At 40.0% G+C, this 12,890-nt stretch overlaps 2 protein-coding genes across 5 annotated transcripts; one reads left to right on the forward strand and one right to left on the reverse strand.

The window, feature by feature from the left end:
* The first annotated feature begins 5,852 nt into the window (after positions 1-5,852).
* On the forward strand, positions 5,853-7,959 carry LOC121744136. The gene is made up of 4 exons (XM_042137577.1): positions 5,853-6,123; positions 7,334-7,444; positions 7,563-7,643; positions 7,821-7,959. The coding sequence occupies exons 1-4, from the start codon at positions 5,914-5,916 to the stop codon at positions 7,893-7,895; spliced, it is 477 nt and encodes a 158-aa protein (XP_041993511.1). The 5' UTR covers positions 5,853-5,913; the 3' UTR covers positions 7,896-7,959.
* Positions 7,221-12,642, reverse strand: LOC121744135 (protein GLUTELIN PRECURSOR ACCUMULATION 3-like). 4 transcript variants are annotated; one of them, XR_006038491.1, is made up of 18 exons: positions 12,512-12,642; positions 12,313-12,410; positions 11,746-11,884; positions 11,617-11,645; positions 11,435-11,531; positions 11,302-11,357; positions 11,101-11,208; positions 10,706-10,762; positions 10,360-10,451; positions 9,808-9,892; positions 9,347-9,499; positions 9,182-9,258; positions 8,935-9,096; positions 8,736-8,848; positions 8,505-8,601; positions 8,238-8,415; positions 7,790-7,820; positions 7,221-7,431 (listed from the first exon to the last, which is right to left on the reverse strand). XR_006038491.1 is itself a non-coding variant. In XM_042137575.1 (16 exons), exons 1-16 carry the CDS (start codon positions 12,577-12,579, stop codon positions 8,344-8,346), a joined length of 1,503 nt encoding a protein of 500 aa, XP_041993509.1. In that variant the 5' UTR covers positions 12,580-12,642; the 3' UTR covers positions 8,114-8,343. The 4 variants fall into 4 exon arrangements, 1 of the variants encoding a protein (XP_041993509.1); XR_006038492.1 differs by lacking the exon at positions 7,790-7,820; XM_042137575.1 differs by lacking the exons at positions 7,221-7,431; positions 7,790-7,820 and having other exon boundaries at positions 8,114-8,415.
* Between the last annotated feature and the right edge of the window lie 248 nt (positions 12,643-12,890).

Genomic DNA, 12,890 nt, shown 5'->3' on the forward strand with positions numbered 1-12,890 from the left:
AGACGACTTGTTTGACCAACTTCGAGGGGCAGGAGTCTTCTCTAAGATGGATTTGAGGTCTGGGTACCATCAGCTGAGGGTTCGGCGAGAAGATGTACCCAAGACGGCTTTCCGAACAAGATATGGTCATTATGAGTTCGTGGTGATGCCTTTTGGACTGACGAACGCCCCGGCAGTGTTCATGGACCTTATGAACCGCGTGTTCCAACCGTATTTGGATCGGTTTGTCCTAGTTTTCATCGATGATGTGCTCGTTTACTCAAAGAACGTGGAGGAGCACAAAGCGCACTTGAGAACCGTCCTAGCAACCCTAAGGGACGAGAAACTATATGCCAAGTTCAGTAAATGCGAGTTTTGGCTCAAGGAAGTGAATTTTCTTGGACATGTAGTAACTTCAGATGGAATTCGTGTAGATCCGGCCAAGGTGGAAGCGGTGCAGGCATGGAAGTCGCCTTCTACACAAAATGAAATTCGAAGCTTCTTAGGACTGGCAGGCTATTATCGAAGATTCATTGAGGGATTCTCGAAGATAGCAAGGCCAATGACTCAACAACTGAAAAAGGGAGTCAAGATGAATTGGACACCGGAGTGTGAGGCGAGCTTTCAGTTGTTGAAGGAGAAATTGACCACCGCACCAATTCTAGCTGTGCCGGAGTCAGAGACTGACTATGCGGTGTATACAGATGCGTCGAAGGTGGGACTTGGATGTGTGCTTATGCAGAAGGGGAAAGTGATTGCATATGCATCGAGACAATTGAAGCCCCATGAGCTGAACTATCCGACACATGACTTAGAACTGGCAGCCGTGGTACATGCACTGAAGATCTGGAGACATCATCTCTATGGAGTCCGTTGTGAGATATATACGGACCATAAGAGTCTAAAGTACTTCTTTGAGCAAAAGGAGTTGAACATGCGCCAACGTAGGTGGCTCGAGTTGGTGAAGGACTACGATTGTGGTATAAATTACCATCCGGGAAAAGCAAACGTAGTGGCCGATGCTCTTAGTAGGAAGTCTCAATCTCAGCTGGCCACCTTTCTTACTATCGAGGAGAGTTTAATCCAAGAGTTCAGTAAGATGCGTTTGGAAGTAGTGAGAATGCCCGAGACTGTGGAAGGAATAGTAGCCACGTTGGTGATGGAACCCGACTTAAGAGCCAGAATTGTGGAAGCTCAACGGCGAGATACGTTACTAGAAAAGTTTCGCTCAGAAGTGAGGACGGGTGAACTCGGAAATTTTCGTGAGGCAGCAGATAATAGTCTCACATACAAGGGAAGGTTGTGTGTGCCTAAGGATGAAGGCCTGAGGATGGAAATCATGAGAGAAGCACATGAAACCCCATACGCTGCTCATCCAGGAAGCACCAAGATGTATCAAGACTTGAAAAGACAATTTTGGTGGAACGGTATGAAAAAGCATGTTGCAGCTTTTGTGGAGAGATGCCTAGCATGTCAACAAGTAAAGGCACTACACCAACGGCCCTATGGGAGATTGCAACCCCTCGAGATTCCAGAATGGAAGTGGGAACATATTGCAATGGACTTTGTGATAGGACTGCCAAGATCCCAGCGAGGGAACACTGTGATTTGGGTGATCATAGATCGTCTCACCAAATCTGCACATTTTGTACCGGTTCGTGCTACTTATGGGTCCGACCAGTTGGCTAAAGTATATGTACGGGAGATTATACGCTTGCATGGCGTACCCGCAACAATTACATCTGATCGCGATGCTAAATTCACTTCTAGATTTTGGACAAGCCTGCAGCGCGAGTTGGGGACTAAGTTGAATTTCAGTACAGCTTTCCACCCACAAACCGACGGGCAGTCGGAGAGAACAATACAAGCCTTAGAGGATATGCTACGAGCCGTGGTGCTTGATCGAGGCTGGGGTTGGGAAGAAGTGTTGCCATTGGTTGAGTTTGCGTACAATAATAGTTACCAGACGACTATCAAGATGGCTCCATATGAGGCATTGTATGGAAAGAAGTGTAGATCGCCACTTTATTGGGATGAAGTGGGTGAGAGAAGAATTCTCGGACCAGACTCTGTAGAAGAGATGATAGAGATTGTCCGACAAATCCGTGGGAGGATCAATGAGGCACAGGATCGGCAGAAATCTTATGCGGATGTTCGAAGGACCGATTTACAATTCGAGGTCGGAGAAAAGGTCTTTCTGAAAGTTTCCCCTTCTAAAGGAATAACTCGTTTTGGAGTGAAAGGAAAACTGAGACCCCGATTTATCGGTCCGTACGAGATTTTGGATAGAGTCGGCGTGGTAGCATACAGATTGGCCCTACCACCAAGCTTTGGGAATGTGCACAACGTCTTCCATGTGTCACAATTGAGGAAGTACGTGTTTGACCCCACACACATAGTTCACCAGGAAGAGATGATGGTCCTAAATCCCGATCTAAGTTATGAGGAGAAGCCCGAGGCCATTTTGGATCGAAGGGTGCAAGAATTGAGGAATAAGTCAATTGCTTCGGTGAAAGTACGGTGGAGGAATCATGGAGTCGAAGAAGCAACATGGGAATCAGAAGATAGAATGAGAGAGAAGTTTCCAGAACTGTTTGAGTAATCTAGGCAAATTTCGAGACGAAATTTTGTTAAGGTGGGAGGAATGTAACATCCGAAAAAATATATGTTTATGTTTTTTTTTGAATTTTTATTCGTTTAATTAATGGTTGATCTTTTTGTGTTTTCTTGTTTAAAACATGGTGTGGAAAATCTTAATTGATTTATTTTATTGTTGTGGATGGGATATAATTTACCTAGGCATTTTATAATTGGGATAATTAATAAATCATGAATTAAAATCCTAATTAACTAAATTCTTTTTTTCCTCTCCCTCTTCCTCTGTTTTTTTCGAAAACCCCCCCCCCCCTCTCCCACTAATTTCTCAACCTCCTCCCACTCCTCACAACCGTGGCTATCTACTCTCTCTCAATCTCTCCCTCCCTCATCACTCAATCTCTCATCTCTCTCGAAGGGTTCTCTCATCGGTAAGCTTCTCTCCTTTCTCCCTCTCGGTTCTCATCTTTTTCTTTCACTCCCTCTCATCGAATGGTGGATTATTCAAGGTGTTACGCACTCTCGTTGTGAATCGGAGTCGGAAGAAGAAGTAAAGCGTGTGAATTACGTTGAACTATCCGGGAAAGGTAACCCGATACCCTAACTCATGATAATTTCGAAAAACATGCATGTAGGACGTTTTTGGATGGTTTAGATGTCGAATAGGATTTGTGGCTATGTGTTTGTGTTGAACATGTTTTCGGTGATAACTGACAGTGGGTTCCGACCCCTTTTTGACTGAGCAAAAGATCTCCTTTTGATACGAAATTTTAACTGTATAAACTTGGATGTGTCTTGGGTGTGGTGTGTAAATTTCAGCTTCTTTGGAGGTCGTATGATTTTATTATGATTTTCGCAAGTAAACTGCGCAGTTCTGCGAGTTGTGTGTTCTGGGTGATGTATGTGTGTGCAATGGGGGTGTGTCTGAGTGCTTCGATTTTGGGTGTGTTTGGCCAAGAGATGGCTCGGAGGAATCAGCGTTTGGTTCGAGGGTTTCGTGTGTGTTGGCCGAGAGTTTTAGGGTTCGGCCTAGGGCAGTGTGGTGGAGAGTGTTGAAGGGTTGATCCCAGGTGTTTGGGTGTGTTTTGGGATGTAGAATGTGTGGTGTGGTTGTCGTATAGGGTTTGAGAATCGTTGGTTGGGGAAAAACGGGTGTACACATGATCGAGCCAGTGCCGAGACAGACGCCGAGCCAGTGCCGAGCCAGGTGCCGAGCCATGTGCCGAGACAGGTGCCGAGCCGTGCCGAGCCGGGGCCGAGCCATGTGCCGAGACAGGTGCCGAGCCAGGCGGCCGAGACGGTCGGCCGAGGTGCCGAGCCAGGCGGCCGAGGTGCCGAGCCAGGCGGCCGAGACGGTCGGCCGAGGTGCCGAGCCAGGCGGCCGAGACAGCCGGCCGAGGTGCCGAGCCAGGCGGCCGAGACACCGAGCCAGGCCGAGACGCCGATCCTTTTTCCGAGCTTTTTCCGAACCTTTTCCGAGCCGAGTGAGCCGTTGCACAGTAAGGGTATGCCAGGAGTATGAGTGTTGTGTGTGTGTCGTGTGCGCGTTTTGGGTACGTCGTATGCGTGTCGGGTGCGTGCGGGGTGTGTTTTCGGGCGTGTGTTTTTGTGTGATTGGCTTATGAGATGTTGTTAAGTGTGTATACGTGTAACGTGCTAGATGTTGAAGTCATCCAAGTAGGAATCATGCATTGTCGTTAAACATCGTCTACCCTGACTCTAATCATGATTTATTTATCTTTCAAAAAGGGTGATCTTTTACGAGGAAAGTGTGGTTGAAGGGAACTATTTTTAAAAGCTAAGCAATCGAGGTGGGCTTTTCTACCCTACTGTTTTATGTGGGTTATCTTTAATACGGACTTCTTTCCGGAAATGTTTATGGAGGTGAATTGCTTGTCTTGCCAACTGTTTGATTTGAAACCTATCTGAAGTGGTTTACCACATATGTTTAATCGAATTCGGGTCTGTTGGGCTGCGAACCCTCAGGCTAGTGTACACGAGACCGGGAGCCATCTGAGAGCAAGTTGGCCGGTCTAGATGACCTGGGGTGTGGCCACGCCCCTTGTCACCGTTGGATCAGATAGTGTATGATGGTGGGGATAAGGGTGGCAATATCTGAAAATGACTGCGCAGTCGAGTTTATGAAATATATTTTTGTGTACTTGGGCGATTTTCATTACACTCAAAACCCCAATGTTACACTGTTATGGCATGACAAACCTTGTTTTTGGCGTGTGTCCACTGAGTGCAACAAGTACTCAGCCCTGCATGTTGTTTTCTTAATGTGCAGGTTGAGCGGCGATGGGGATGACGGATGTTGAGCAGTGAAAGCCAAATCAGTGTTTTACTTTGTCTTTTGGATGGTGTCGTGTCGCCATACCCGGCATCATCTGTCTCTTGGTCTTTTCCGCTGCTTTGTAATCCGATACAATGTTTTTATTTAAACTCTGTTTACTTTAACCTTAGTACAATGTTTTGAAGTGAACTTCTTTTAATAAATGTTTTTGGGTCAAATAATCTTGTTCTCCCCTTTCTTCCCCGCTTCTTTGTTCCTCCCCTAGTCGCGGTCCACCGTACTTCCTATCCTTAGGAAATGCGGGCGTGACATTCACACCAAGAAATACAAGATTTCTTCTCTGTCAATTGAGTGCGTTCATCATCCTTCTTTCGTCTTCTTCAATTGTGCTCCATTGCAATCACTCTCCAACACTCTAAAATCACAAATTTTGATGTTTTTCAAGAATTTAAAACTTGTTGGCAAACATCTTCAAGAACTTAAATGTCCTTGTGAATTTTCTACTTGGAAAAAAAATACATGGATTCGGATCTTAATAGCACAGTACAGCATGTGCATTCTTGAATTACATAATGATGGATTGGTGAGATCGATGATAATTGATCGTGATTTATCACGTCGTGACGTTGCCGCCAGTTAAGGAAGAAAGCCATCATGTCACCAACATATGACATTCATACCAAAATATTTCAACCTAACAAACACTTCCCAAAATAATCACGTCTTCATCCCAATCACTTTCATAATTAAATTAATTAATTTGTTTACAAGTATTGAGAGTAGAATAAAGATTTCAGCTTTATTTAGTAATACTAATAATAATAAAGTGTGACAAAGAAACATTGTTGCTTTTATTGTTTTGTTTTTACCAAAAATAGGTTGAATAGAAATGGAGGGAGAATTAAAGCAAAAGCAACAAAAAAAAAGTGTAGGAAATTCTTCAAAATATGGCGTATGAATAAATAGAAGGGAAATTCAAATATAAAAAGGGGGCAGTGGTAGGCATCTCTGTTTCAAAAGAGGGAAATAAAAAAGAAATTAGTATGAAGAAGAGTTTGGGAGTGAGCATTGGTAGCAGCGGCCGATCATCGGCGGGCGACGGGGAGGAGGACGAGACGTCGAAGACGGCGATAGCGAGCTATCAAGCGAGAGACGAGGAGATCGAGAGGAGGAAAATGGAGGTGAGAGAGAGGCTTGAATCTCAGATCACCCGCGCAGAGGAAGAGGCCAAGCGTTTGACACAAGTTTGGGCGGTAATGTTTCTTTTGTTCAAATTATGATTTTTTATATTACTCCATTAATTAGTCAAATTTGAGAATTAGATTTTAATCACTTTTTTCTATATGTTTTGTTTCTCACTTTTAGGATTAATCAATCAACTAAAATATTGTTTAGTTGTTGTTTTGATTTTAAAAACTTTGTTGAGAAGCTTATGATTCTTGAACCAATGTACACTCTCACTATATCATTAGTTTTTTTTTGAATAAAGCTATGCGGCCACATTATGGCCAGCCATAAATTAAGTAAATAACAAAAAAAATTGATTTTTTTTCAAAATTTTGGTTTAATACTATTTGATTTTACTTTTATATCATCTTCATTATATGTTACTCAACATGTTAGTGTTGTTCTTTCGTAGTTTTTGCTCAACTTATTACTACTGTCATTTCTTGATTATTGCTCAACGTATACAGTAATTCGTGATATTAATGTGTTTTACGTAATGGAATTCAAAGATAAGTATCAACTCACAAGTCCATTCACACACATATAAGTTTATATCGATAATTCTAATTTTTTTATACATGTAAATGGACTAAAATAACTTTTTATGACCGGCCACATTATGGCCATTTAGCATCACTCTTTTTTTTAATGAATGTCTTCTAAATTCTAACGCTAATATTTATGCTTTAAGTTATAACATAATTTACGGTTGAACTACGTGGAATATATAGAATTTCGTGTCACATAATTGATGTTTTATGGGGAATATTTAGAATTTCGTGTCACATAATTGGATGTGAAACTTCTGAAATCTAGAAATACATACTGCCTTTTTAATGATTACCCTCAATTCCATTCTACTATTATTCAATGATTAAGTTTTTTCTAATCGAATTTTGGGACTTTACTCTTTAGTGTAGTTAGTTAACATATAGTTTGGATTTGTCATTTCCATTAGGTGCATTTGGTAAAATAACATGAATTTATTAACAATCAATTGAATTTCACCACAAAAGTCCAGTATCTCAGAATATCTTACGGTTTTTGAGAAGTTTTTCGATCATATAAATTACTCCTACTTTGGAAATGTGTTTTTAAATGAGGAAGGATCAAGAAACTAGAGTTTATTCAAAATTTCATTCCGTTTTCTATTGGTTCGGGCATTCTTACATAGTTACATGACTGTGACATCAAGAATCTTAATTGCCAATTTATTTCTGTGTGTAAATGCATTAGGAACTTGAAGAGTTGACAGATCCAATGAGAAAAGAGGTGTCCAATGTAAGAAGAAGATTAGAAGTAGCTAATCGTGACCTCAAATCCCTTCACCAGATCTGCCAAAAAAAAGTAACATTCTTTCGTTCTTTAGTAAAGAAAAAGGAAATTATAACACTCTCCGTTTGACCATTCTTGAAAATAAAACAAATTCTTTAACTTTATTTTCTTTCTGCCACACTTTTTTTAGGAAAAAGAATACAAAGAAGCAATGGAGGCTTTTCAAGAAAAGAGCAATGAAAGATCTCAACTCACCACATCCCTTATGGAGGTAAAACCACAAATTTCAAACGGAAATTGGACCAAAGTAGAAATAAAGCAAATCCCGCGACCCTAGATGGGGACGCGGAAGATGCTCAATCCAATCTAAAATCGAACACAAAGGAGTGTTTATCGAATAATCTTTTCCGGGCTTACCTTATTCTCTCTGCTGTCTTTTTTTTTGCAGCTGTTGAATGAAAGTGAGAAATTCAGGATGAGAAAGCTGGAAGAACTCAGCAAGATAGCCAACTTAAAAGCTTGAGCATTGTAATTCTATGATTTTTTTCGAACTTTTCTTGAATCGAATGCCATCAAATTTTCACTCTTCTCTGAGTATGCCTAAAAAATTTCATGCTAAACTTGGTGCAACATAATCAGAAGACGAGTTTGATCCAACACAAAACTACTCTATAATTTCAATACAATTCATAGTAGATGTGACCAAGATTAGCAATCACGAAACCGAATAGAGCCAAATATGCATAGGAAGCTTGGTAGTATAGATTTATTGGTGATTTCTCAGGTAGTAAATCATTTATAGGAAGAAAAGGATAGAACTGAATGTGAAAATAGTTATAATTAATACGCAATTCGAAGTACAAACCTCCCGATTTTCGCCCTTGTTTCTTCTATGCCAATGGCAGAAATGCACATTCATCTCAACGCGAACAAGGGCTGCTGCATAGAGCATCCGATTTGGGTGCTGTCTGTCAACTTATATTTGTAGATGAGACAAGCTCTTTGTACTCTGCTAATAAACTCGGGATGTCGTTCAGGCGAAACTGAAAAGTATAAAAACAACAAAACACACATGTTGGAGACAAGCTTTAAAGTTCGTACGAACAAAAAGGGAGAGTACTATATATTGTACCTGAGAAGCAGTTTTTATGTGGTAGAAGCGAAACGGTGCACCTTTTCCAGCGAAACCAAGTCCCACAAGCTCATCAAGATTAGATCCAACCTTTCCTCTGCCAAGAGAAAAAGAAACCGGAACAACATTTAGTAGATAAATTCATTCATTAAAAGATTTCACTCCATTAACGAAACTTTGCAGTTCACGTCTCAGTGGACAAAATAGTAAAGGAGAAGAGACAAATCTCACATATGATGGCGGGTAATCAGCCGTTGGTAATCATGTAGTAATGGGGAAATCTCCTTCAAAGTTATGGATTCTGGAGCAGATCTCGCCCAGTGGTCTCGGAGTGCTTGCACAGCCTTTTACGAAGATAGAGTCGGGAAATAAGGCAAGAACTCTGGAATGCTAAAATCTACTAAGACAAATGTGATGTTAGAAAAAAAACCTGCATATTACCGACAGCATCTTTACCGCCAACTCTTAACGCTTGTTGGATTAGTTCTTTGTCTTCCATTTCATCGACAATGTGCACAGAAGTTGAAAGTAAACCCGATATTTGTAATCGTTTCTGCAACTCTGCAATTGCATCTCCTTCTCTTTGGCTTTCCTGCAAAAGAAATGGTTGCATTATGTTCTCTTACACACAATCATAAATTTACTGCCTCTTTCGTTATTGCTGTATTTTCACACACCTTTTCTTCCACGGTTGTATCTCTTTCTGGAACAACTTCAGAAGAGGATATTCCAGACCTCTTTGCAATAGGATCATCTGTGATGAAGAAAGTTCCAATCAACGCTATCAAACACCAATGATGTTAATTTATGAGAACTTTCTATAAATGGAAAGGAAGTAATACCTTCAGGTACAAGCCACCATAGATCACCATAAGTTGATTTTCCATCAAAGCCACCAAACAAGAGGTACCGAGAACCAACACAGTTCATAGAATGATATGCTCGAGCAGCCGGGGGTTCATTGATAATATGCAACCGTTTCCATTGCACAGACACTAAATGACGAGACAAAATTAGCGTACTGTCACAGCTCAAACTCATGGGAAGAATCAAATTAAGATTCATGGAAGATCAACTGTGTGGCAAAAATGCTAAAACCACTGATGAATGTCAGTATTTGTTTGAAAATTTCCCCATTTTTGGTTTCATGTTTTTGCATGAGTTATAGAGATGCACAACTTCAACATGAGACAACGACCAAAAATTACGTTATACAGAACAAGTATTAAGGCAAGGCTAACAAAATTAGAGAATCCAAGAACACGATAATAATTAGAATGGAAAATGGTGAATATGAACGCACCCCTGTCTAGAACAACACAGTCATTGTAATAAACATCATAACGGCTCAACCAACCACCAGTTCCATGCCCTCCAAATAACATAAGCTGCATCAGGGGAAAGTTGTCCATTAATAAGCATGATATATGAGAACGATGATGATAATACTCAAACTGACAAAACCATATTTGACTCAGAGCATTAGCAAATGCCATCTTCATAGAGTCACATATAACAGTTAGTATTCTCCAACCATAAATATTAAGGAAATCCGGGAAAAAACTATGGGATAGGCATGTTAATACAAAAGATTTAAAAGACTACCATGCTTGCTCAAATAGCCTTACTAACGAGTGCATAGTCAGGAAATCTTTAAGTATCCATATATTTCAACATATAATGCCCCTTCGGACACTTGTTTCAGCAAGTTGAAGCAGATATTTGATACAATAACCTATTGATCTAAGAGCTACTACCAGATAATGCTTTGTTGAATTCAGTTCCATTAGCCTAATGAGCACATGAGCTACAGAAAGCGTGGGGTCTTGATAAAGAAAAGAGATAAGAGAATTACGTAAGGCCCTCCAGAAGCCACAGTGTGTCCACAACGAGGTGAAGGAGCTTGTCCTGGTAGCTTTAATTGGGTCCACCCAGGTGGTTCATTCTCTTCCTTCCACAAGAGACACCCAACCATCAGGAAATCGGTCAAGCATACACGAGGTATTCTCGAAACACCAATTTGTCAATGATATCAAATAGGAAACAATAACTACACTATGTATGTACCAGATTTTAAAACTTCTAGCTGATGATGACACAACGGAAAATAAAATGAGGAAACGAGGCCTCACTTGAACTCATCAATCATTTATCTTCCTTCTACAACATGATGTGATTGAAATGAAGAGGAAATGATGTACCTTCTTTAATGAGTCCTTTTAAAGCCCATAGATCACCCATGATTGGACCCCCACCACCTGGAAGGGAAGAAAATTTACTAAAAATATTCATGCATATTAATGTTGCTTTTGCAAACTAGGTTGTATTAACACTAATTTGGTTACTAAGTTAAAGCATTCAAGCATGAACAGAGAGTAACAGAGTAGGGGTATCACAAATATATTCAATTCAGTCTGAGCAGTATTTACATTCAAAAGGCAGGAATGAACTAGAAAAACAACCAGTTGCCTATTTTTGGAGGTAAAGAGTTTTGCTTCTATAACGACACAGCGTTATTCCCAAAGCTCTAACCTTTTAGTAACAGATTGGCAGAAAATACAATTTCCAGCTCCTGCATAAGAGGATCGAAGATTACCTCTGCCACCATAGATGAGTAACCGTGTTTCAATCATTGTAGCAGAATGGCCACATCTCGGTGGAGGTATCGTCCCTGAAACTGATAACTCCATCCACTCAAGTGTAACTGTGCAAGAAGCAACAGTGTGTTATGGTGCAATGCAATCATTCTAAATAGTATAAACACAACAAAATTTCATCACATAAACATTAAAATTACATGTGTCTAGGACATAGACATCTGAGAGCCACTTTTTCTCATCCCAGCCACCAAACCTGCGTCCGAACAATATAATTTGAATAACAAGAGTAAGAATCCAAATAATCAGCTGCAAGAAAGAATCATCCCATACATCACAATTTTACTGTTTCCAACAGCCGAAGCAGCTGCAAAATCCCGAGGTGAAGGCAAGTCGCCAAACGTGGTCAGTTGTGACCACTGCCAAATATCTGACCAACAAGAATCAATTAAGAATCACCATGCCGGGTTTCCACTGTCAGCTCATTATCCAAAGAGGCAGTGAAAAAAGCTCACCGGTATCCAGAACCCAGAAATCACTAAGCCTGTATATCAAATTTACATATGAGTAAAACCAATTTAAACAAGCTAAGTGATTAATAATTATACAACATGGATGCTTCAGAACCGTAATTTACTAGATACCTATTCGCACCAGACCTCCCACCAAATATGAACATGTGACAATCTATTGAAACAGCAACATGAAAAGCACGTGGACTTGGGCCCGTATTCCCATCAGAACCACTGTCCATGAACTCTGGTTGAAACCACATATCGTTGTCTGTAACAGGGAAAATTCATATCTTAAGACAAGACAATGTCTATCGTAAACCACACAAGATTTCAGATATAATTCATCCAATTGAAGAATGACGAAGGATAAGATGCTCTCGATTTTGTGCTCTCATGTCCTGGATATCAATTTGAGCTATATGTACTCAATATAAAAGGCTCATCTATGTACCAGTGTTCGAATCCAAATGTCGAATACAGAAATACTCCATCTCGATTTCCACATTAGCCTTTGTTCAACACACTCAATATTAAATTAGTGTCACCCTCAATCTATAACAGCATAAAAGCATCTCAACTTAAAAATTCCATAAATATTTCTTCTAATCAACATTCACAGTACTTACATTTGATAATGCACTCAATAGCAGATTACAGGACAAAAACACAAGTAATCACTATTGGCACAAATATTACCAATGTCATAAACTGTGACGTCATTTAGGAATTTCTTGTCTAAAAGGCCACCGAAGAATACAATCATCGACTTGCCGATGTTCACAGCTGTGTGCCCACTGCATTTCCAAGAGACACGCACATGAGTAATTAAATGGAACAAGATTCAATTTTTATGTGATCGGGAAATGTCTAGAGAGAGAGAGAGAGATGTATATGCCTTCGAGGTTGAGGAAGTGGGCCAGTGAAATCAGAATCAGAAGCTCGAACCCAGCAATGAGTCTTCATTTCTCTCTCCTACGATGGTTTCAGACTCTGCTATAAGATTCAGAGGTTTATAGAGAACATATAAACAATAATTAGATTGATCATTAATAAAATAAATGTAGGTTTCTTTTGTTTACTTTAAAACATTATTTTTTTTACCTTTTGGGATACTATGATTTTAACATTCAACAAAATAGATCAAAATTTATTCAAAGAATATTCATTGAATTTTTGTCAAGTTCTAGTTCGTACTTCAACTTCTAAAATTAGCATAAGTTTTATATTTTTCTCAATTTCTTCGTGATGAAATATTCTGATTTTTTATTTGTAAT

Source organism: Salvia splendens, chromosome 8 (genome assembly GCF_004379255.2).
Source record: "Salvia splendens isolate huo1 chromosome 8, SspV2, whole genome shotgun sequence".
Classification (NCBI taxonomy): domain Eukaryota; kingdom Viridiplantae; phylum Streptophyta; class Magnoliopsida; order Lamiales; family Lamiaceae; genus Salvia; species Salvia splendens.

Bases quoted from the DNA above. Each gene is read 5' to 3' on its own strand.
- LOC121744136 (XM_042137577.1), top strand. From the start codon at position 5,914: ATGAAGAAGAGTTTGGGAGTGAGCATTGGTAGCAGCGGCCGATCATCG. The intron at 6,124-7,333 runs GTAATGTTTCTT...TAAATGCATTAG, and splicing joins GTTTGACACAAGTTTGGGCG to GAACTTGAAGAGTTGACAGA. The intron at 7,644-7,820 runs GTAAAACCACAA...TTTTTTTTGCAG, and splicing joins TCACCACATCCCTTATGGAG to CTGTTGAATGAAAGTGAGAA.
- LOC121744135 (XM_042137575.1), bottom strand. From the start codon at position 12,579: ATGAAGACTCATTGCTGGGTTCGAGCTTCTGATTCTGATTTCACTGGC. The intron at 11,885-12,312 runs GTAATATTTGTG...TCCCTGTTACAG, and splicing joins CGTCACAGTTTATGACATTG to ACAACGATATGTGGTTTCAA. The intron at 9,259-9,346 runs GTATTACTTCCT...TCTTCATCACAG, and splicing joins ATGGTGGCTTGTACCTGAAG to ATGATCCTATTGCAAAGAGG.